This window comes from Lampetra planeri, chromosome 4 (assembly GCF_965212315.1).
Source record: "Lampetra planeri chromosome 4, kcLamPlan1.2.h2, whole genome shotgun sequence".
Classification (NCBI taxonomy): domain Eukaryota; kingdom Metazoa; phylum Chordata; class Hyperoartia; order Petromyzontiformes; family Petromyzontidae; genus Lampetra; species Lampetra planeri.
In genome coordinates, this window is record NC_136110.1 from 27,118,141 (window position 1) to 27,143,547 (window position 25,407).

The 25,407-nt window shown below is 44.8% G+C and overlaps 1 protein-coding gene across 1 annotated transcript in view; it reads right to left on the reverse strand.

The window, feature by feature from the left end:
* Positions 1-11,594, reverse strand: part of LOC144717881 (microtubule-actin cross-linking factor 1-like) — a 261,212-nt gene extending 249,618 nt beyond the window's left edge. The window contains exon 1 of the mRNA XM_078593630.1: positions 11,118-11,594. Within this exon, the coding sequence (XP_078449756.1) occupies positions 11,118-11,307 (190 nt within the window). The 5' untranslated portion in view covers positions 11,308-11,594. The remainder of the gene's footprint in view (positions 1-11,117) is intronic.
* Between the last annotated feature and the right edge of the window lie 13,813 nt (positions 11,595-25,407).

A 25,407-nucleotide genomic window follows, 5' to 3' on the forward strand; every position in this document is an offset into this window, starting at 1 on the left:
TGACGTCCTCTGCTGCCCTCTTCCGCATGCTTCTCTCTCTCCGCAGTGTGGATTCGTGATGGGGGTGGGTTTTTTTTGTGTGTGTTTGTGTCGGTGTGGTGCCTCTCCGAGGATTGAGAGCCCTGGGTTTTGATTGGAGGCTGTTTGTATTTCGTTTTGTTGATTCCTTGTCATCGGCAAGGAGTGCGGTTTTGGCCGACATCCGAATTCACGACTTGGTGGGGGATGCCTTTAGGCATTGTTGTGAACACTGATTGCGGGTTGTACACAGTAAGCGCACGCACACATTAATAGATCTATGTATAGTTATTATCATTACGTACAGCCTTTTGTCAATGCTGCGTAATCATGCCTTGTGGAGACGCTAATTTGGAGACGTGTAAGGTCATGGACACTAATTGCTACACTGCACGGAATATGCACGATGCTCGCATACCATCACGTGGTGCCACTGTTTACAATTGTTATTTACAGCGCAGTATTGTGTCAGTTCACTGCTGGATGTGGACTTCTCTACACCGTACTCTTTGGTTTTTTCGGTAAAGTCACGTAGGTAAAACAAATAAATAAAAGAAAAATATTTTTTTATCTAATTAATTTTTATTTAATTTTTTACCTACATGACTTTACCGAAAAACCCAAAGAGTATGGACCCTTGCAGTCACGAAAACTTTAAATCTAGAATCTCTACATCGTGTCGGTAACGGGGGGGGGGGGGGGGGATTTAACCATACTTCACCACGCCGGTCAGTGTGGGTTTGGTGGCACGTAGGGATTCGTGTGACTCGCCACGGATGGTTGATTGGCCGTGGCTGGGGATCGAACTCAGGTTCAGTTCAGTTTCAGTTATACAGGTAGGAACAACAGGTTGCACACTGCCTACCAGGGATTATCTGTCTGTCGTGCATACTACAACCTCCAACACGACTACGATATCCAACACGGATCGCACGAATGCGCTGTCCAACCAAGTTCATACCTGCCCACTCCGAAGGAACGTGCTTAGGTATAGCCCTGTGAGCCATGCGGCTCTTGAATCGGGTGCAACCGCAACAAACAAAAACATGAACAAGAAAACATCTTAAAGTGACGACGCACAACAGAAGAATCCAGGAAAAACAGTAAAGTCTGACAGAAAAAGCACCGTATATTAACGCTGTGTGCAAAAATCCCAGTGGGATGCAAGTCAAACAATAACAACCATAAGACAATTTAGATTAAAGTCATCAGTCTAACTCTGTACTACAACAAACAAATATGGCTAAGCCAAAAGTTTTCGAAATCACCAAAATAAAGCTATAAAAACAATGTAACAGTGATCATAGGAACTGTGATTCAAATGTAACAATAAACGATATCCATACCATGTACGACCAAACTTTGCAACCATAGCTAGCAGCATGAGTCACTCCATAACAGCAGGAGGATCAGTAGGAGTATCAACATTTTTCAATGCACCTTTAAAGATCAGCACACTATAATCAAAACTCAAGATCATACTTTGCAGAGGTCATCCGGAGCGATACAGGATCATCGTGCAGTGCTCTCAATCTGCTGGCCACGCCACTGTTCCCCCATACGCAGAGCAAGCTGGACGTGCCAGTATTGTATGCACGTATTGCAGGTAACCGCAGTCAGTATGAGCTTTCGAAGGTCGCTTTTAGTAAACCGAGAAGCAAACTGGCTGATTAAAAAACAGATGTTTTATACTGTCACTCACCGCGAAAGAAATAACTCGACGTTTCGGCCAAATGGCCTCATTCAGTAAATACTGTGGTGGAGAGAATAAGACTACACGTCTGCGCAGGTATTTGTGCACACGTGTGCTACACGGTGCACAGATATGCGTACATCGGTGTAACACTATACCTACATGGTTGTGATACATGATCATCACTGGAATACCCGCGTGTATATATAGAGATACATGCAAACGTGACAGAAGAAAACAACCGGCATATACACGCCGATAGTGCAATGATAAGTGATGTAAAATACGTTGCTTTGCCAGCCAAAACATGATTACATTGGCGTTTGTTAAAAAAGAAATGAGTACATTCACAGGAATGGGATGCAAACCATTTTCTACAGAGTTTTAATCTCGGCCAGGGCTCACATGAGTGGCGAGTGATATCTGAACCAGTGCTGGACAACTTTCACAATTCCATTCTGACGATTGAAGTCTGATCAAACAGACCGACATCACGTGCTGAGGGGTTTCATCCAGCAGTGGATGGACAAAGGGCTGTAAGCATGATACAAAGACAAATATCCCCCGTATAGCCTCAACATAGGTTGGGGTAAGTGCTGCTAGCGAGCACCTACGAAGGCCAGCAAGACACACGGTGGGGGTTCATGGCCAACACTACACCCGGCCGCCTTTGTCTCCCTAGTGCAGTGTTCTTCATCGCAAGGCCCGCAGGCCACTGGCGGCTCCCAGTGGCCTTTAGTGCGGCCCCCCAACAAATACACAAAGTGTGAAAACATCACCACCCCTCATCGTCGTGCTGTCAACCCCCAATGGTGCAAATGTGTGTGGCGGCCCACTCATTTGAGGCCGAGTCGACCTAGAAGAATTCCCAGGACTGGTTCAGATATTCGTCACTGCGGTCGTGAAATCGGGTCACCGAGCTAACCTCCGATTAGCACGGTTCGCTAACGTATGGTGCGAAAGAAGTTCAACATACATAACCACTGCGTCACCGCCCCCCATACACATGACCCACGTACACAAACTACCTTATGGAGTACATCCACAGGCTATGCGAGGTCACAGAATGCAACTTATTTTCGACACTTTAGGCTGCAATGAATAAGCACGCTGGAAGTGCAATAAACGTTGCACCTTGACATACCACATTTTACGGTGGTCAATATTCAGCTCTAAATTTAACGCTTGTGACGTTGTTGCATACTACACGGTGTTCAAACTATTTAATAGTCAAATATGGTGATACATATCCCAGTACAGTATACGGTTTTATGAAATATGTGTTTAATTGTTTGAAATAGGTTGGGGGGGGGGTTGCATTACTGGAAACCACATGCAAAATAAATAAATAAAAACTGTTACTGGTTTTGGGTATCGACATAAATATCGGAAATAAACTGAACATGTCTACCTGTTTACTGAGAAATTCTGGGAGCTAGAACCGTATAATAGTGCCAGAAGTTAACACAATGGTGCCAGAAGTTGAAACGATGGTGCAAGTTTCTTAAATCCCACCGCCTCTGTGGTGGGGTAAATTGTGGGTACGCTGACCTCTTCCAACATATCCTGAACAGAGCGGAAGAGTATTCCATATGCCCACTGAGTTTCCCTGGACCTTCCGAAAGCAGAGGCGTGAGCGTGTATGTATGTTGAACTTTTTTTGCACCATACACTTACCAACCGTGCTAATCGGAGGTGCGGGAAAGGACAACAGACTAAACAACAAGAGCAGTTCTCAAGAAATTAGTTTTCAATCTAGATTTAAAAGCACATAGCTCTAGTGACTTTCTCCAGTGCTGAACCTTTGCCATTTATTTATACAAATATATGTCCCCTTAGGCCTGCCGCCGTGCGATTTGAACGTTGTGCTAATGAGTGCATCATCTCTAAAAATGTCACTAAAACCTACTAATTTCGGTTCTGAGCTTTCTGAATCGTTAATCAATTCTGAAAGTTTGACGGTTATCATTGAACCGTAGAAAAACAAAGCATACCAGAAGACACAACTCGTTAGGTCTGCAAAAAAAAAAACATGTTCACAAACCCCATTGCTGTACTGCCAATTCCTGGTCATCTGGCAGTCCAGCAGGTTATGTTGTTTTACAAACTGACTTGATACACTAACCTTCGCCTCCAAAGCGGGAGTTTAATGTATAATTCATGTCAGGTTCAAAATACCTCCATTTCATTTACACGTGACAAACTGTATGCTAACGCTGCTGCCAAAGAAATGGACATTATGACCGATTCACCTATAATGTGCCCAATCACGTCATACTCAAGAAGCTAAGCAGGTTCTTGCTTGGATAGTGCTCGGGGTTGTGAATACCAGTCACCACTAGAGGGCAGTGCAATTTTTTTTCCATTGTTCTTCTGCACCAAAGACAAAGATCCCCCGAATAGTCTTAACAGACTGTTGGGACAAGTGCTGTTAACGAGCACCTATGAAGGCCGGCACGGTACAAGAGGGTGACCAGCACTACGCCCGACCACCTGTATCTCCCGAGTAGCAATGTTTACACATCGCACCAGGTACTCAATTTGAGGCTGAGTGGACATAGGGGAGGTCCAGGACCAGTTCAGATAATCGTCACTGGTGTTGGCCGTGAGCAGGAATCGAACCCACCACACTACCGCTCTTCTGCACCAAAAGCGCAATGACCAGCACGGTGAAGTATGGTCACAAAACCCTCACTGCCTGAGTGACGTCGGGAGATAGTATCCATTATTCAGCAGTGGAGTGACAAACGGCCTACGTGTGTCCAGTATACATCCGCCAATTAATACTTTACACCTATCAGTAGTAACTGATTGGTGGTGCCATGTGGCAGCCAGATGGTACCCCAAATATGAAATCCTCATGCCACCGTCACAATAATAATCGCTGTCGGTAAAGCAGGACACCACGTTTGACAGTGCGGTCGTGAATGCTTGTGTCACATTTCCACGGGAGTAATTTGCTCACAATGCCCCCTTTCATGAAACAGTCCAAATGGCAACACTGAGATTACTTTGCTGCAATAAATTTCCACATGACACGCCACTTTGTCGAGCTATCATGTGTGGCCAGGTCGATTCTGAAAAAGAAGCTCATAGCTCAGTGGGCTTTGCCTGGTATTTGAATATATTTTTAAGTGACTTGTTTACCGTTCCTATACGTTGCGCTCCTATCTTGCTTTTTGTGCTGTTTGTTGTTGACCCGCCCCGACGGGACCTCTGTGAAAAATAGCTTCATAGCTCATCGGATTCCTCCAGTATAAATACGTATTGTGATTCTGATATAATTTTCTTATGTTTTTTTCGGTAAAGTCACGTAGGTAAAAATTTAAAATTAATAAAAGTAAAATTTAAATAAGACTCTTACTTGAAACAGCAATCGTGCTGTGACGGTTCCACCTGAAGACGGAAGCTTGTGTTGCCTCCGAAACGTCGTGATTTTTATTTTATTTTAATTTTACTTTTATTAATTTTAATTTTTTACCTACGTGACTTTACCGAAAAAACCTAAGAATATGAATCCTTGCAGTCACGAAAGCTTCAAATCTAGAATTCTGATATAATCCAAGGACAGGACACAAAGCGTGACTGTTTTTAACGCGTCTCTCTAGCGTCCCCACATGGACAGTTGTAAACTCCACGTGCTCATGGGATATCGAGGTGCCGGTTGGTGCCATCGTGCCTGTGAGCGACCTGGGCCTCTTATCGCTTTGTGGTTTAACATACATGGAAAGAAAAAAAACGCAGATAGAAAGCGAAGGTGCATATTTGATTATAACGGGTGTGTACTTGTAATCGCGGTAATGTGGGCCCCGTGCTGTGTGTACTGTGTGTACAGCTGCGTCTTTACAATGTCCAGCAGCGTCTCACCCACCCACCCAATGTTTTATATTGCTCAGTGATGTGTATAAAAAGCTAAACGGCAATGATACTCTGCTGAAATATCGATTATTTACCCAGGAAAGCGTCCGTTGTAAACGTATCCTATCGCATTGTGAGATAAGATGGCGAGTGTGTGATCAGATCACTCGCATTGCACCTGCTCTCGTCGGATCTCGGAAGCTTGGATGGGTTCAAGTTGAAAGGTTATTTTAAAAAACCAGGTGAGAACTCAAAGAGTCTAGGTAATCCCATTTGCGAGAGTGACCTGGGGCAGTCTGTCAGTAGAGGGCGATGATTGCGATGGTGCGTAATATGCAATCCCAATTAGCCAAATTTGAAAATTTCAACGCACATGTAATCCCAATTGCGATGTAATGTTCGAATTTTTGCAACTTTGGACCTTGACGCCTGCACATAGTGGCCTATTCTTGCGAATGACTTCGGAGGATCGTCAACGTCCACTATGAAGCAGCATTAACCGGGGTGGCTGCTGGATTCGAACCGAACCCCCTGGACAGTGGTGAGAGTGGGACCCATGGTAGCGAGACCTTAACTACCTTGCCTGGTATGTAGGAAGTCGTGGGTTCGACCCCGACCCTTACGATGCCTGTATGTTTGGAGTTTGCATGTTCTCCCCGTGGGCGCGTGGATTTTTCTCCGGGTACTCCGGTTTTTTCCCTCCACATTTAGAAACGTGCGTTTACGAGTATTTGGCCGCTATAAATGTCCACGTGATAAGCAGCTTCGTTTAGCTATCCTATGTGGCCAGGCCGCATCTGAAAAAGAGCTATATAGCTCAGTCAGCCTTACCTGGTAAGATAAAAAATTAGTTTTGGGCGGTGCTTGGATGGGTGACCATCATGCATACACAGGTGCTTTAGGCTGCTCCAGGGCTATAGTATCGACACGGAGCAGTGCAGCAAAAATAAATTATCTGTACTGTGCTATGCTCCAATGGCTATACTCTCCTCCTTCACCAACCCGCACTGGTGAAGTATGGTCAAATAACCCCCCCTCCCCATGACCCGCAATGGCATGGGGAGGTCGTCATCCAGCAGTGGAGTGACGAGAACGCTGCACGTGTACACTGCGAGGTACAAATATAATGTGCTTGTTTGCAATAACGTGGTTGTGTTAAATATGGCGTAAACAGCATTTTACATAATTCAAACCAAGATATAAATATATATTCCAGTATACAGTTTGTCCAATAATAATACTCCAATGTCAATTATCGATGAAGAAATCACTGAGTGTCAACATTCTTTTCGGGAGGGGACTGTGTTGGAATGTTAAGGCAACCCCATGATAAGTATTTACACTATGAGACATCTCCTTTACCAGTGGCAAAATATAGTAGTAGGTTTTTACCCTTTCAACTGGTACAAAAACTGACACCGTTATACAAGGCATCATGTTTGCAATAACCACAACACAAGCATTCAAAATGCAAACAAAAATAAACAACAGTGCATATCATTATCATCATCAGAGTTGTTTCTTTTTGTTTGCATTTTGACTGCTTGTGTTGTGGTTATTGCAAACATGATGCCTTGTATAAAGGTGTCAGTTTTTGTACCAGTTGAAAGGGTAAAAACCTACTACTATACCCATGATAAGTGTTTGGAATATTGGAGAACACTTAGTTCTAAAACACCGCCACCTCCTGTCCACCTCGTAGCCTCACGCCGACAAGACCTGGAAAACCCTGGTAGACAACCATCCCAGTGCTCGCCAGGTTGATGCTTGTTTGGCTTCTGAGATCTTGTGAAACTGCTCAGAGTGATCTGAGCCATTTGGTCACAGTACGTTTATCTATGACTATACTATGTGACATGTGAAGTGTATTCTGTTGTACGGTAGGGGGTTGGTCAGCAATGTTTGCGAGTTCATGCTGAGGCTGGTGAGCCAGTGGACGGCTTCAGGAGTGGCCTGATAAATATCTGAAACCAGCCTTTTGCCCGTCCAAGGACGGGTGCATTGCAGTAAATCTGAAACTTGCAAGCGAAAAGCAGACCGCGAGGTGCTATTCATTGCATCCATTCGAGTGCAATTTGTAAGGTCGCGGTGACACAGACCTATTTCATACTGGTAGGAACATCCTGGTTACACCAGCCCACAGGGGATTATTGTGTCCGTCGTGCAGGGAGGGGCTGGATGGGGAGGGAGGGGCTGGGTGGGGAGGGTGGGGAGGGTCTGGGTGGGGAGGGTAGGGCTGGGTGGGGGTGGGAGGGGTGGGGCTGGGTGGGGAGGGGCTGGTCACCCCGTGGTGCCCTTATAATACTCAAAGTTTGACCTACTCACGCCGGCTTGTGCCCGCCCTCACAGTCGGGAATATTTGCGGAATACACCACGCCGCCGTTGACCCTGGCCATTGACCGAGCAACCCAACGTTCCTACCAGCTCCTTCCGCAGGAATGTGTTAAGGTTATAATCCCTTGTTCATCATGACGTCCTTTTTACTTCGATGTCTCAATGGCGGAGATCACGTGACGTGAGGGTTCTGCCTTTGTGGTGAGGGTTGTAAGTTGACGCCGAGGAAGGGGGAGGAGGCGCCTCAGCCCCCCATGTGGAGTGACGTCACCCGCTAATTATTATGAATGAGGGGGGGGGTGTCCATTTGGAGTACATCACCTTATCATCATTATTAATGAGGGGGGTTGTTCGATGTGGAGTCACGTCACCTGCTCATGATTATTAATGAGGGGTGAGGGTGCTCCATATGGAGTGACCTCACCTGCTCATGATTATTAATGAGGGGGGGGGGGTCCATGTGGAGGACGTAACCTGTTCATTATTATTAATGAGGGGGGCTGGTCGACGTGGAGTGACGTCACGAGCGTTGCACACAAACATTATTGGCTCATTATTGTAGGTAATAATAAGGGGGGGGGGGCTGGTCGATGTGGAGTGGGTGATTATAGTCGGTATGCGGCCGGCGAATAATCGAAAGCTCACAGCAGTGGCGTCACTTCGTGGTCTACACTGATTTTCAGAGAGGGGGCCACTTTCGCCAATACGACATCAGTGTGAGGGCCGCCACACATTCTAAATCATTGGGGTTTGACAGCACGGTGATGGGGGTGTTTTCACAGTTCTGTTTTGTTGGGGGTCGCACTAAAGGCCACCAGGGGCCTTGCAATGAAGAACACAGCTGTAGTGTGAGATTCCGGACTGAAGTCACACTCCGGCTTGGTCCTAATTGTCCATTACTTGCCGAATACCAGGTGCCACATATTTAAATAATCGTACATTTTGCTCATGGTGTCATGTATGAGACCACTTGACTCCTTCACATGCTATCTTATAGTTTGCGGTACAGGCCCATTGAATGTGTGGGCCACTAAATTGTTAATTTTGTTGGGAAGACAGCATCGTGTTCTGAAAGAGGAAAAATTCTGGTGTAAACTACTGTAATGGAGGGGGGGTGGGGGGATTGCAGAGGCAGGCTCACAGCAAATTCCCATAAAAATCAGAGGCCAAAATGAAGTCATGCATTAAGATGACAAAGGATATCCCAGGATTAAGCATACGCCGTCATTTACCAAAGCTTCAAAAGTCCCTTTGCAATCGTTTTCCCGGAATGTGTGTTGTTGCTTCCAGGCTGTTGACTTTTACGGGCTATTGGGTTGTACAGTAGTACTTGGGATACATTATGAATTTGACGTTTTACGTGCCCTGAATTTTGCAGTCCACCAGGATGGGCACACACTGTATATGCGTGGGGGTTCACCAATCATTTATGACCAGCGGCGCTGAACAAAGGATGACATTGCAGGCATCATAAATTGCAGGTACAACTTTAGCAAGCAAATATTGAAGACGTGTACATTTTTAGTACTGTGCTAGTTTATGTATAACGTTGCGATGAAGAAATCTAATGGTTAAAGCACCAAAATGCAGTGCATTTAAATAGTATCAATTCATGATGTGCCATGATAAAAGTTTATAGTAAAAAAATCAGTTTGACAATAAAATATTGAAACGAGAAATCTAATTTTCACGCAGCAAACTATGGATGTGGTAAAAAATAAAGGTACGGCCCTGAAATGTCTTGTTTATGCCATTGCTGGTGGAAGGACTTCAACGGGAGAGCCCTTCCTCGAGTAGGAATTTGGCCTACTCTTCTACTCTCGCCAGCCGTCTTGCAGGAGATGGGAATACCCACACCTTGCCCCACCACACGTGACCTGCCGATTGCTTTAACTGGTAATGACCCATTTTTTTCATATTTCTGTGTAGACACGAGGATAATAAACGTGCCCACTGTTTTATCTGCCACGCCTGGAGATCGAACCCACGATCATCTACATGCTAACCATTATACAGCACCACGGGGGCAACTTATTGGATTCCTCCAGTATAAATAAACATTCTGATTTGCTAGGTGGCTTCAAATTTAACAAAGGGTTTCTTTTTTTTTATCCAAAGTTTGTTTTGTGTACATATACACTAACAAACCCGTTATGTATCGTGCCTTCAGTGCCAAGTTGAAGCCACTTTCGAGGATAAAAGGCGCTGTGAAGTTTAGAAAAACACGCGAACTGATGGGCGCTTGCCCTGAATGTCAAGCAGACAGACAACTTGTTTCCCCATGCAGACAATAGCAAACTGTATCTGTGGTTTGTACAAATAATGACTGTGAACATTGCGTTGACGAGCCTGTGTTCACGGCCACTGTTTATAAATTTGTCCACAAAAGGACATAGTTACGCTTCTACGATGCCATACATTTTAATTTTTTTCCAAACGCGGTGTGTGGCGCTAACGTCAAATGATTTCGAATGTGCGTCCACAACGCCACAAAGTGTCCCACCGTGTGTAATGGACATTTAAAAACACTCTACCTAATTATACGATTAACCGAACATCGTTTTTGTGCGTGCGTGTGTTCAGAATACATTGTAATTTACATCATACAAATTATATTTAACCCAAATGCGTTCACAACCCATTACCCACCGAATCAATTCAGGGGGCGATATCATATCACCGTATAGGGCACACACATGACATATGATGATGTCCAGTGACTTCATGATCCACAACCCATACACATTGTGAAGCAACTGTACACGTGACCACAAAGACAAAGATACCCCCCCATGTAGCCTTAACAGATTGTTGTGGCAAGTGATGTTGGCAAGCAGCACCTATGAAGACCGGGCATGACAGCACAAGTAGATGGGTGGCCAGCAAACCCATGCCCGCCCGCCTTTGTCTCCCCACCAGAGATGATTTCACACCACACCAGGTACTCATTCGAGGCTGATTCGACCCATAGGGGGCCCATGACCGGTTCAGATAATCGTAGTCTTACACACACACACGACCACACACACACGTGTGTGTGTACACACATGAACGGCGTTATAGACCAGACTGCACACATACCATGAGTGGAACGATGCTGAGACTTAGTGTGTGTGGTGGGATAGATTGAGTGAGAGAGCAAGAGAGATGGGGGTGTATGTGTGTGTGTATGTATGGGGGAGGAGGAGGGAAGAGATGGGAAGACCCCTTTTACCGGCAAGCCTTATCACAGCCCTGTCCGCAGGATCCAGCACCCCATCCGTGGCCACCTTCCTCTTCATGCGGTGGTGCCTGGGCAGGTTCCACGGCAGGGTGTCCCCGGCCGACAGCGACTGCGATCCCGACGCCTGGCCACTGCTGCTGCAGCTGCTACTGTCCTCATCCGACGAGTCGACCGTAGACATTGTCCTGCGAGGGTGGTGGTGGTGGTGTGTGTGTGTGGGGGGGTCTCTGTCAATTTAACAAGAGGCGGTGCCCGAAAGGACTCATCGACGGAGAGGTTAACGTGAAGCTCCCCACCACTGTGTGTGTGCGCTCACGGCTAGCCGACTTTGTCCCGTCTGAATGTCGAGATGTCTTCTTCCAACGCTGCTGCTGCTGAAGCTGTAACGATTGGGCTACCCGCCCCTCCGTCTATGCGCGATGCGGATGATGTATTCTGTGCATTGTGTGGAGGAGCAGCAGCAGCAGCGGCAGGAGGAAGAGGAGGAGGCAGGAACGGCGTGCAGAGGGCTGCGTGATGAGACGCGCACTTCGCCACGCTGTGGTGCTGCGGGTGTAATGCACTCCGCTGGCAATGGGAGAGGGTGGGGGACATTCAGAGCAGATCACGGATATGCATACAGTAAAATATATTCACGTTTCGTGTATGCAATGTTACAATGATCTCTCTGTGTGTGGGTAGGTGGTGGTGGACAAGCCTGAGATCGAAACTAAAGGCAATGGATGTCCTAAGACATTCAGAGCAGATCACGGGTATGCATACAGTAAAATATATTCACGTTTCGTGTATGCAATGTTACAATGATCTCTGTGTGTGTGGGTAGGTGGTGGTGGTGGACAAGCCTGAGATAGAAACTAAAGCCAATGGATGTCGTAAGACATTCAGAGCAGATCACGGATATGCATACAGTAAAATATATGCACGGTTTCGTGTATGCAATATTACAATGATCTGTGTGTGTAGGTGGTGGTGGTGGACAAGTCTTAGATCGAAACTAAACCCAATGGATGTCCTAAGACATTCAGAGCAGATCACGGATATGTATTCAGTAACATATATTCACGGTTTCGTTTATGCAATGTTACAATGATCTGTGTGTGTGTGTAGGTGGTGGTGGTGGACAAGTCTTAGATCGAAACTAAAGCCAATGGATGTCCTAAGGTCAAGTGGGATGGATGCTTTCTATCCGTCGTGGATTGCTCTACTGTATGTGTTTGCCAGTCACAATTGCTGGTATGACATAAGGGCAGGAAATGCAAGGATGTGGAGTGGTGGGGTTAGGGGTTGGGAGAGTTGGGTCTTTGTTGTGCTACCGTGGAGGAGTGGTTGGAGGGAGAAATAATGAAGAGAGAAAAAATATTTATTTGCTATTAAACTATGTTTTTTTTTAACCCGGTAAGGCCCACTGAGCGATATAGCTGTGTTTTTTTTTGTTTGTTTGTTCAGAAGCGACCTGGACCACAAATGATAGCTCAACGAAGTGGCTTATCGCGCGGAAATGTATAGCAGCCGAGTACTTTAAACGCGTGTTTATAAATGTGGAGGGGGAAAACTCGGAAGACCCGGAGAAAAATCCACGCGACCACGAGGAGACAATCAAACTCAAGAGTCGGGATCGAACCCACGAGCTGCTACATACCAGACGATGTAGTGAACATATCGCCACTGACATGTTAAGAGTGGATGGTGACAGTGCCGGATTAAGCTAGTGCGGGGCCTGTAGCATATGTTGCAAAGGGGCCCTAAATAAAAAAAAATAAAACACATTTTGTTTTACTTGCAGAGTAAAGTACAGTAATTGTATTTTTTTTATTTGCTATACAGCCAGATAATACGACAAATCGCTAACCTTAACCATCCAGTCGTTCATAAAAGTTGAAGGCAGTATAGTACTATAGTAATAGAGCAAGTGCAGAATCACTGAACCGGAATTGATAGCTTGAAAGCATTTAGCGCGGGGCCCTTGAAAGTGCGGGACCCGTAGCATATGCTACTTTTACAACTAGGATAATCCGGCACTAGATGGCAATAATAACACGGTGAAGTGCTGGTGCAGTTACACGAGTTCGATTGCCGGTCATGGAAAACATCATCAGTGGCATTTGAATCGGTCCCAGTCCTTACTGACCAGACACGTGAAGTATGGTCAAACAAGCCACATCATCGACACTGCGTGGGAAGGTCTTTGTCCACCAAGTGGATCGGCAAAGGGATGTAAATTCCTGCATTGCTGTTATGAACGGACATTAAGTTGGGTGGGTGAATGGGGCGATGATGGCATCCCTAAAACAAAGAGCTTAACCCTCCAAAAAACAGACAGAACCAGCTCTCCCTTGTTTAAATAAACAGCGTGCACTGTTACTTCCTCGGGGGATCACTGAAATACACCCCAACCCCCACACACACTCTCCCCTGCTCTCAACCGCAGTCTCCATCGCCACGGCTTCTCAAGAAGTCATCGAATGGCAAGCACATTTCACAGTTCCCAACAGTAACAAAAAATTAACACCAATTGATGAAGCGTGCTGGGTGACTCAGGCGAGGAGATGCCCCCCCCCCCACCGATCCACGTTCACAAACAAATGAATGGGGCTGTAAAACAAACGGAAAGACTACATATAAAAAAACCCAACAAAGCTAAGCCTACAAAATTGGATCACACGCTGTGTGGGATGAATAGAGACTATTCGTTGAAGAGTGGAACGCCCAGGTTTTTGTTTGTTCACGAGTTGGTTAAAAACTGTAAGAAACTGTATACCACACATCACTTGAAGGTGTCTCAGAGGTAGCGCCCTGACAGCTGCTTCCGTGGCCCGTTCTCTTACACCAGGCGTCGCACGGCTCTAGCTGCGAGAGATCTGAAAGGATTCACAATCTATGAACAACTAAAACTATATATTTTTTTTACCAGGTAAGGCCCACTGAGCTTTCTATATAGCTATTTTTTTCAGAAGCGACCTGGTCACAGATGAGATAGCTCAACGCAGTGGCTTATGATGTCGAAATTTTTTTCAGCCAACCATTCTAAACGCATGTTTCTAAATACCAGAGGTGTGGACTCGAGTCATGTGACTTGGACTCGAGTCAGACTCGAGTCATGAATTTGATGACTTGCGACTCGACTTGGACTTGCATAACAATGACTTTGTCCCACCTATGCGATGTGGACTCGAGTCATGTGACTTGGACTCGAGTCAGACTCGAGTCATGAATTTGATGACTTGCGACTCGACTTGGACTTGCATAACAATGACTTTGTCCCACCTCTGCTAAATACAGAGGCAAAAACCAGCGGACCCGGATAAATATCTATGCGACCATAAGAAGAGAGACATGCAAACTCCAAAATGTATTCTTTGGTTTTTCGGTAAAGTCATGTAGATATAAAAATAATAAAATGAAAGTGAATAAAAATGTAAACAAAACCATTAATGTAGACTGTAGCCTGGTTCTTAATCGGAGTGAGTGTACTGGCAGTCTATAATGTAGACTGTAGCCTGGTTATTAAGTTTGGTGAGTGTACTGGCAGTCTATAATGTAGACTGTAGCAATGGTTATTAAGCTGGGTGAGTGTACTGGCAGTCGAAAATATAGACTGCAGCCTGGTTCTTAACCTGAGTGAGCGTACTGGCAGTCTATAATGTAGACTTATTCTTGGTTCTTTCAGTAATAATTTTAGATAAAAAAACAAAAACCACGACGTTACGATCACAACACAAGCGATCATCTCCAGGAGGAAAGAGGGAGATGGTCACCCAAGGCAACCGCTGAAAAAGGTTTCAAAAATGGGCGTGGCACAAGAGCAAAAGCTCCTGCGGTGCAACGAAGTGGGCGGGGCATATGTGCCCTGGGGTCAGAGAGCACCAATGTGAAGCACGGGACATGCAGTGCCACAAAACGTCTCGTGTCAGAACGAAGTGGACGGGGCACATGTGCCCTGGGGCAAGACGACAAGAAAACGACACGAATCAAGTCATGACTTAAGCTGTGCTCCCCCGACAAGAAAACACAAATCAAGTCAAACCCAAAGTGGTTGATGACATCTTTCCAAATGATTGCTGAGTTGAAAACCATCCTCTCGGTTGAAATTGTGTCTGTATATATGGATGGCTTCATGAACAAATCTTTGTTGATAGCCAGTGGGCTTGCAAAGTACCATCGTCTTAGAGAAATCAATTTCGTGTGAGCCAGCCGCATTAAAATAATTATCAGCCACGGCAGAAGTATTGTTCCTACCGTGTTTCAAATCTGCCTTACACTTACGAACACGGTCCGAGGCATGTCGCAGATACAGCTTAGTTTTTAGACGCCGGGATATTGCAAGTCAGGAATCTTGTCCTTTACAGATAGGATCATATCACGAATTTTATGTACTGTGTTAATCGGACCTGGATCTTGTGTTTGTTCATGATTTTGGAAATATTTTGGTTACCCCTATGTATGGCAAGGTGATGGTTTTGATTGTATCCTCAGATGGTTCCTTCCTCGCGGTTAAGGTGATGGCTTTGCGGATTGTGTAGTCAGAATATCCATTCCACTTGAGAGCTTGGTGTACGTGTTTGAGCTCACTGGTTAGGTGTTCATGGTCGGAGATACATTGAACTCTATCGTGTAGCGTTTTGATGAAGGAATTATGCTGGGATGGATGGTGGTAGGAATCAGGTTTTAGGTAGGCATCAGTATGGGTTACTTTCCTGTAGACAGAAAGACTCATTGAGCCATCTGGTCTCTTTTTGATTCGGACATCCAAGATAGATAGCATGCCATCTTCTACTGTACCTCCATGGTGAATTTGATGGATGGGTGTATGGAATTGATGTGGTTGAGGAATTGGTTCAGAGCCGGTCGGCCATGTGGCCAGATGACAAACGTGTCATCCACATACCTCTTCCACAAGGACGGGCGTAGAGTGGATGCCTGGATGGCGTCCATCTCAAAATTTTCAATGAAAACATTGGCTACAACCGGAGATACGGGAGAACCCATTGGGGTGCCTTCAGTTTGTTTGTAGAATGTTCCATTCCAGGTGGAGTATGTATTGGTGAGGCAGTGGATCACCAGGGCCGGTACATCAGCATTCAATCCTTGTTGGACCAATTCTTCAATGATTGCAATGGTATCGGGCACCGAAACTAACGAGCAAATCACCTGGGGATAATGAGATGTCCTTAATTGATGATACCAGGTGAGCTGAGTTAAGAACAGAGGAGGTGGTCTTACCAGTGAATGGCTGCAAGGTCTCAGACAGATATCGGGACAGTTTGATGGTGGGTGAGCCAATGGTGGAGACGATGGGATGAAGGGGTGTACCTTCTTTATGGATATTTGGTAAGCCATATAATCTGGGTGGTCTAGCAGCAGAAGGTTTTAAGGAAAACCGTTTGGTCTGTTCAATTAATGAAGCTGAATCAGTGATGATAATGTTCATTTTTGTACCGAGGCTGTTGGTGGAATGCCAGTACGCTCACTCAGTTTAATAACCGGGCTACAGTATACATTATAGACTGCCAGTACACTCACCCAGCTTAATAACCAATACTACAGTCTACACTATAGACTGCCAGTACACTCACCAAATTTAATAACCAGGCTACAGTCTCCATTATAGACTGCCAGTACAACCACCAAGGTTAAGAACCAAGGTTACAGTCTACATTATAGACTGCCAGTACACTCACTCCGATTAAGAACCAGGCTACAGTCTACATTAATGTTTATTTTATTTTGATAATTTTTATTCACTTTATTTTTTTTTATTTTTTTTCTATCTATGTGCCTTTACCGAAAGAAACAAAGAAAAATAATTTTTGCAGGCACGAAAGTTTTAGGTTAAAACTCCAAATATACCTTAGGTTTTTTTGGTAAAGTCACGTAGGTAAAAACATTAAAAAGTAAAATAAAATTAAAAATCACGACGTTTCGGAGGCAACACAAGCTTCCGTCTTCAGGTGGTACCGTCACAGCCACGACAGCTGTATCAACTATCAAGTAAATGAGAGATTGCAGGAGTTACCACTGCATTATATAAACGCAGTGCATTATATAAACGCAGTGGTAACTCCTGCAATCTCTCATTTACTTGATACAGCTGTCGTGGCTGTGACGGTACCACCTGAAGACGGGAGCTTGTGTTGCCTCCGAAACGTCGTGATTTTTTATTTTATTTTACTTTTTAATGTTTTTACCTACGTGACTTTACCGAAAAAACTTAAGAATATGAATCATTGCAGTCACGAAAGCTTCAAATCTAGAATCCAAATATACCGTACAGGCGTCAGGATCGGAATCGAAACCACAACCTCCTCCATACCAGGCGAGCTGGTTAACATCTCGCCACCATGGCGCCGGTGGCACAATTCAGGATGTAAAATTTGGGTCAAATTAGATGGAATTATGGGCTGTTACCGTTTATATAAGAAGTGATGCTTATCATAAAATCCGTTGTTCAATCTCAAAAATCTCGTGCCAAAACCAGATTTGCTGGTTCAGCCGCGGATTTACGTTCTTGTGCTATTTATAGTTACGTTTACGATATTAATGTCTACCAATCTACGCTGTCCAAATACTGCGATGAAATGTATTTACATAGATTCTCCCATTTGTGAAAATCTGTACACGACTGTCATAATTGTGGCGTAGTGGTTTAACGCACTGAGCTATGGACCCAAAAACCTGGGTTTGATTCCCAACGACGGCTAACACCAGTGGCGAGTGATAGCTGATCCAGTCCTGGGCCACCCTCAACTTCACCAAACCAGCATCGACCAACGTGGTGAAGTATGGTCAAACAACGCACTACGACAGACATGGCATGCTGAGGCAGGCACTCATCCAGCAGTGGCTTAACTAGCACTGTAAATAAATTGACCCTCGTCTGGTTTAAATGCGTAGATATAATCGCGTTCGTTTCATCCAATATTGGTCAATGACATGTAAATTAAATGTTTAACGTGGCCCACTATTGAGTGTTATACTGTATATATAGCTCCACTCACGCCTCTCGACACCCAACGAAACGATAACTTAACCCAAATAGGCAATGTCTGACTTTCTGGGGGCGGGGAGGAGGGATGCATTATAAATGCTTGTCACATTGCGCCCGTGGCCATAGCTCTGTATCCAACGGAGCGTGGTAATGCGTTTGATGGCATGTACCACTTTTAGCCCTCGCGACGATGGGGTGGCAACTGTCTGGGAATGTTTGATGCGCGGTGGATCAAGCCTGACCCCGCGTGGCAGAGAGGGGGAATGACCCGAACGCACATGCGAAACGGCCCGCTCTCATCAGAGCCGCCTGGGCCCCCATACGGCCTGTGTACGTAAATGGTTTTAAGTGTGATCATATTGAGAATAGGTTTCCCCCCCCCATTTTTTCTGGCAACAAGACAGGTGTTGGGATGTTAAGACACCAAACTGAAACAAGGAACCATGTCTGCATTGACCACAATGCTTGTGATCAGAATGCAAGAAAACTGTCTCTGGTGTGGACCAATCAGTTTCAAAGACAATGCATATATAATTATCAGAGTATGTCTTTTGTTTGCATTCTGACCACAAGTATTGTGGTTAACGCAGACGTGATTCCTTGTAAAAGGTTTCAGTTTGGTGTTTTAACATCTCAACACCTGTTTTGTTGCCAGAAAAAAGGGGAAAACCTATTCTCATATTTTGGTAGTGGCAAAGGAGGTCCCATGATGTGATCATATTCCACATTAAGTGATAATGGCCCTGCATAATGATTACTCTTCGGTTGTTTTATCCGTGCGTGTGTATCTGTTTTATATCGCGACCTCTACGCCGGGGCGTTTCACCGCCGCTTCACGTCATCTCATCTCAAACAATTGGGAAGGGCACCCACAGTGGCAACTGTGGGTGAAAAGCCACAAAGTGACTCAGCACCTGGCCTTTGCTGCCCACAGCCATTCGGCTGCCGGCTGTGGGGGTGGGGGTAGACGGCGTGCGTGAGCAACAAAAGACGAACTTGCACAATGGAAATAATAAATTAAATACTAGCATACGACGTTTCGATTGCAACACAAGCAGTCGTCATCAGGTATAAATGAAATAGAAACACAAATCTAGTATACTTAGAAATGTAATGTAATACAACAGAGAGTCGGATAACATAACAGTCAACACCCTACCTGGTTGATTACGTTCTTCCTGAGAATGCTAAATTTGAGAGAGAGATAAAACACAGAACCAGAGACATATAGATAGACATATAAGTAGAGACAGATATCGAGGCCTCGACACAGAGGCGTGGTTTATCTGTGTGCCTATGTATCTCTGTGATATCTAGGGGCCATCCATTTAGTAGGTACGCAAAAATCTGTCAAAACTTGACCCATCCCTCCCTGTATGCACGCGGACTGTTTACACCCCACCCCGAATCCTATAGAACGGTCGATATTTAATGCACGCAGAAACGATCATGGATTATTAATAATATGAAAGTGTTTAAGCAAACAGATAGTCCACCGCCGGACTATCTAACTCATTTTAAGGCCAATGTAGACAAATTATTATCGAGGCTTCACCCCCCCTCCCCCCCGTTTCCTATGCGTACATTGTCAGTAGATCCCCCATACGCAAGCGTACACATTTGGGTTAACCACCCCCCTCCCCCCTCCATGTGTACCTACTAAATGGATGGCCCCTTACCCCCCCCCCCTTCCGTTGTTGTGTGCCCATTCCGCGTAACGCGTCCAGAACCACCTGTGTCCCTGACTCTTCCTTCCCGTCTCCTCCGCTGAATTACTCCGAACCATTTTCTTACCTGACGGTACAGGTTTTGTTTAAGAAGCATCTGACTCTGCCGATGAAAACCATCCGGTAGTCACCAGTCCGTATACTAGCCTAACGTAGTTAGTTCCCTTGCCCAAATGTGTCCGTGAGCACAGAAAGCAGATGCAGCACTTGTAAAAAAAATATATAGTAATATTACATAGAAAACATAGGGGGAACATAGACATGGAGGAGGGAGAGAGGGGGTAGAGAGAGAGGGGGGGTAGAGAGAGGGGGTAGAGAGAGAGGGAAGGGGTAAGGATAGCAGAGCGTGAACTCTTATTGTGAAGTCTTTCATTTAAAAGGGGGGGGGAGGGGTGGTTACATAAAGCAAATCATTAAAAAACAAAACAAAAAACTAAATGATGAACGAAGCAAAGTGCCGACTACCACCGAGCATCTTCTTGTTTCCTCTGATCGTAAAAAGAAAAAAAAAGCCAAAGGGGCCGAGACAACGGGTGCTCATTTAACGTGAAGACAGAGCGAGAGAACAATTGATTTTATGAGCCAGAATGATTGGGCGATAATTACACCGTAGCGTTGAGCATCACCCTCTTCCCTCCTGCTGGGTAAACAAGCGTCATCATTAAAAGTTTGCAGTAGTTTTTTTTGTGGTACACGGTATGCTACGGAGTGAGCAGAAAGTCACCAAACTCCCTGTCTTGCACAGATCCACGGAACCCACGAACTAAATGGGGTATTGGGGACTTCCCCAACAGCTGTTGATCACAATTTCATGCTCATCTTTTATAGGGCAAGAAAACATAACACTGTGATTTTCCTTCTCCAATATACATTGACGCTCATCTGTGAAAAAATAACTTCATAGCTCATCGGATTTCTCCAGGATGAATACAGATTCTCAAATTTACAGTCCTTAAGCCGGTGGTGGAAATTCCAAATTCATGTGGTGGAGGTGAGTCGATAGGACTGTCACTGTTGACAAACATAGCAGACCTATAACGCGCTACGATATTTGTAATTTTTTATAGTCATTTAACTGCGGTCTCAATGTTTTCTTTTACACTTTAGGTCACGCTGAAACGGGTGTGTGCGCGTCACACGTGACTAATTTCGTTTTGCATATACGTGGCACGTATTGGTGATGTCCAGTGGTGGGGGTATGGTGTACTGCGGTGAATTGTGATCGTGAAGCTCTAAAAGGTGGCCCCAATTTCAAAAGAACACGTTTATGATTCATGTAGTGAAGGGTGACATGCATCAGATACTTTTGGTTGTGTATTGCAACGAGTGGAGTCAAGTGGATTCGACACTGTCACAGCCCCGTCAAGATGAATACTGCGGATGCCCCACTTCCAAGGCTCTCACTTCATAGGTTTAGCTCCTATCGCTAGGTTTGCATTAACCTAGATTTAGAGTGCAGACACTAACGTGCAATGCCATTTATATATATGTAGTTTGCTCATGAAATTAGTTTTATATAGGCGTTTTAACGTATATAAAGTAGAAGAAAATAATTGCATTGTCGTCCTTATGACATTTCCCAAAAGCATATGTACACAGCTGGATAAACCTCTACACATTCTGTATGACCAATTGAATGGCAAACGTTTACGCAGACATTAAATACATTGATCACGGAATCATGCCTCAATTACATCATACACTAAATACATCCGTTGTGTCCTGCCCTTTGTTATGAGAGGGCTTGTTTGACCATTCTTTGACATTCTGGTCAGTGCGGATTCTTGAAGGTGGGGCCCAGGACTGGTTCAGATGTCACTTGCCACTGCTGTTAGCTGTGACCGAGAATTGGAAGTTCACCGGGTTCATAGCTCCACCGTTTCACTTTTATAATCCTGAACAATAATAATAATATACACCGATTTACGCGGTTTGCTACGTATGGTGAGAAAACAAGTTCAACACGCATACATACATTACTGCATGTGTAAGGTCCAATTTCACGGACACCATTAGCCTCTGGTTATATGCGATTTCACTCAACTTACCTGCGAGAATTGCAAATCGTGGATATTATGAATAATAGGGCTGCTTATAAGAGTGTTGTGGACCCAGTGTCTCCAGCGAATAATAAAGAGTCAGGGGGGATAAGGTAACTGGCGTTCTGTACTGTATTTCTAATTAATTAACTTAGGCATAATTCCCATGTGCTATGATCAGGATGTGAAAATACTGTGAACATTTGGCAAGAGTGACTTTTATTTCGATTTAAAGCTTTCGTGACTGCAGGGATTCATCTTCTTGGTTCTTTCGGTAAAGTCACGTAGAAGGGAAATAATAAAATAATAAAAATAAAACATAATAAAATAAAATTCTCACGACGTTTCGGCCACAACGCAATGGAGGACGGCTGCTTGCGTTGTGGCCGAAACGTCGTGAGAATTATTTTATTATGTTTTATTTTTATAATTGTATTATTTCCCTTCTACGTGACTTTACCGAAAAAATCAAGAAGAGTGACTTTTATTGTAGAATTTCTGCAGGCCTTGTTTTAAATAGCCTCTCAAGTTTGTGTGATCCCTGAACGTTTGTGAAGGGGTGATTATCGCGAAGGAAAAATAGAGCTGCTACTTTCACACCTGCAGTGACTCATCACACAGATCCCTGTGAACACAATACATTTGCAGACTAAACCAAATTAAAGTAATCTTGCTTCTGGCCATGAATTTTATTTATTTGTAGCAGAAATTTATAGATGAGATGTTTTAATGAAATGGATGCACCGTTAAAACATTAAACATTGGCCAATAATTCAGACAAAGCCAGTATTGCTCTCACGATGCACTGAGTACCAGCACCACAGAACGAATGCCTTCAAAGTGAAGACAAGCTCTTTCTTGGCATTAACATACTTCACTACTTCAGATACATTGTTTTGAGAAAAAGCAAAGCTCATACAATAACAACTCCTACACGCCAATTTGTGGATGGCAACTCAATATGTGTGGTAGATTCCACTGTGATGCAAGAACATGTGTAGCATTCTATAACTAAGCATCGACTTAGTTATATATATAACATTAAAATCCTACTGAGGCCTTGTAAACGGAACAGCGGCAAAGTGGTTGTATAACTGCTATGAACCAGGTCCTGCGAACTCCTCACCAATCTACGCTGTGGAAGGTTCACCAAACAACCCCCAGCAACCAACAGTGTGGAGAGGCCTTCATCCAGCAGTGGATTGTCATGTGCACGCATTTAATGATTACAGCCACTATATACAGTGGAAGATAGCAGTCAAATATTGCTTGAAGGCTTTTTGAAACGAAAACTAGAACCCAAGCTGTTTCGCTGTGTGCGAGTGCAATCATGCATCTCCTCCAGAGGTCGCAACCGGGTACCCGATACCCGTACCCTACCCGATACCCGGCTACCCGTACCCGGCCGGGTACGGGTAGCCGTTTGCGACCCTGGTGCGGCCGGGTACGGGTACGGGTAGGCCGTGAGTCACTGGTGAGTCACCGTTTGTCACTCATTTCGGGTAGAGTACGGGTACGGGTAGGGAACGAGAACCCGTACCCGGCCGGGTACGGGTATGGGTACCCATTTGCGACCCTGGTGCGGCCGGGTACGGGTACGGGTAAGGAATCAAAACCCGTTTGCGACCTCTGATCTCCAATGTCTCGTGTGTGCTCTAACCCCCCAGTGTGTGTGTGCCGCATTGCATTGTGCAACAGCAACCGAGCAGTGATACCAGCAGCGGGTTCCCCTCTCGCGTGACTTGTGTGTTTCCACATAGACAACCCCCTTTACACAAAAGGCACTGGGCAGCTCGCCAAAGCTGAGGGATTCAGATGAATGGGAGGGTCAGGTTTTCTGTTACCACAACAGGTGTTTACTGAGCGGGTGTCACACGACTCGCCTTTTGATCCAGAGGCCACCGGTTTGATTAGATCTGCCAGCACGACAGGAGAATCAATGGGCAGCTTCAAAAAGGGCCAACAATATTAATGAAGGCGCCACAGTTGACCGGCACTTCGCATGTGGTGAGCTAAAGTGTGCGTGCTCTCTAAGAGCTCCCTCAAGGTGAAGAAGCCGTTCCGCCAGAAGTGGAGGGCTGATCTTGCCACTTTTTAGATTTGAACCGGATGGTCGGGGAATTGATAATAATAGTTTTATAAGGCTGCCTTAAGCAAAGGATCTCAGAGCGCCGTGCATATAAAGGAGGAAAATAAGTGAGAAGTAACCGGGGAGAGAAAGACTAAAGAGACAGAGAACTGGAGAGATTAAGAGGAGGCTGTGTTAAACATGCGGTGGGGTCTTCAGCCGTGACTTGTGCATCGCCTGCGGGTTCCTGACCTCCAAGGGCAGGGAATCCCAGAGCATGGGCGCCAGGTTCGAAGCCTGGAGCGTGGTCATGCACTGATCGATAGATCTCGGATATCTCAGTGAATTGGTATTTGTGTGTAGGTAGCAGGAATTGATTTTAATATGTATTTTTATCAACATATGATGGCATTGAGTTGAACTTTATACTGTGGCAACCCCAGGCATGTCCAAGACAATGCAGGGCTGCACATTTGTACGCAATTTATACTGTGTTGCACAGATTATGTGCTTCGATGCTGCATTAACCCATGTTCATGGTGTAATTAGAGGCAATTTCATGAATTGTCTAAGATGCCAAGGTATATCACAATAATTGCATGCATACTGCCATCTGCCCGCTTCCCCACATCTAGCATGTTCTGCATTTTATTTGCATCACAAAACAGTGAAGATCCTTTTTAGCAGGAGCATTATCAACGGAAGAGATTAACAAGGTGCTAACAAAATATGATTTGCAATCTTTTGTTCAAAACGCGCCCGTCATACATACAGATTATGCACACAAGCAAACGTTGCTAATCACAAAGTAAAGATTAATTCCAATTTACTGAGAACGAAGGGCCATTTTGGCAGCTTTTACCCCTGTCATTTAGATAGTTTTTAGTGCTTACCAATACTCACAAAACAAAGTATTTAATGCTGAAAACGTTGCTTTCCATTTGCAATACTGGGCACATACGTGAATGCATTCTCCGTGAAGATTGTTACCGTGCGTGGGATGCAGTGCCCTCTTGTGGATCACGGTGATTGTTACATTCCTGAGAAATATTTTACTTTCGTAGGGGTTGAGTGATTACCCACTAAATACTGTGAGTTACAGTATATGTTTTCAATACATACACTGCCTGAATACATATTATTATCTATACAAGGTGATATATTTATTAGAAACCTCACCGATTTATAATGACCCCTTGGGCGATTTGAATTTAGTGAAAGCGATGGCTCTGTATCTTGCACAAGCAGAGTGTTCAAATGTTCAATTAGTGCATTGAGATTGGTGAGCGATGTCCAGGCATTGAAACGCAATGTCGGTTTCTGCATAATTTCTCCCCCCCCTATTATTTTTTGTGGGATATCGCATATTGAATCACCGTGGGTTAACGCAAATTGTGTACCGAGTCGTATATGTACACTACATATATCGCAGTCAGATTAATAATGGTGCTTAGAATTCTGC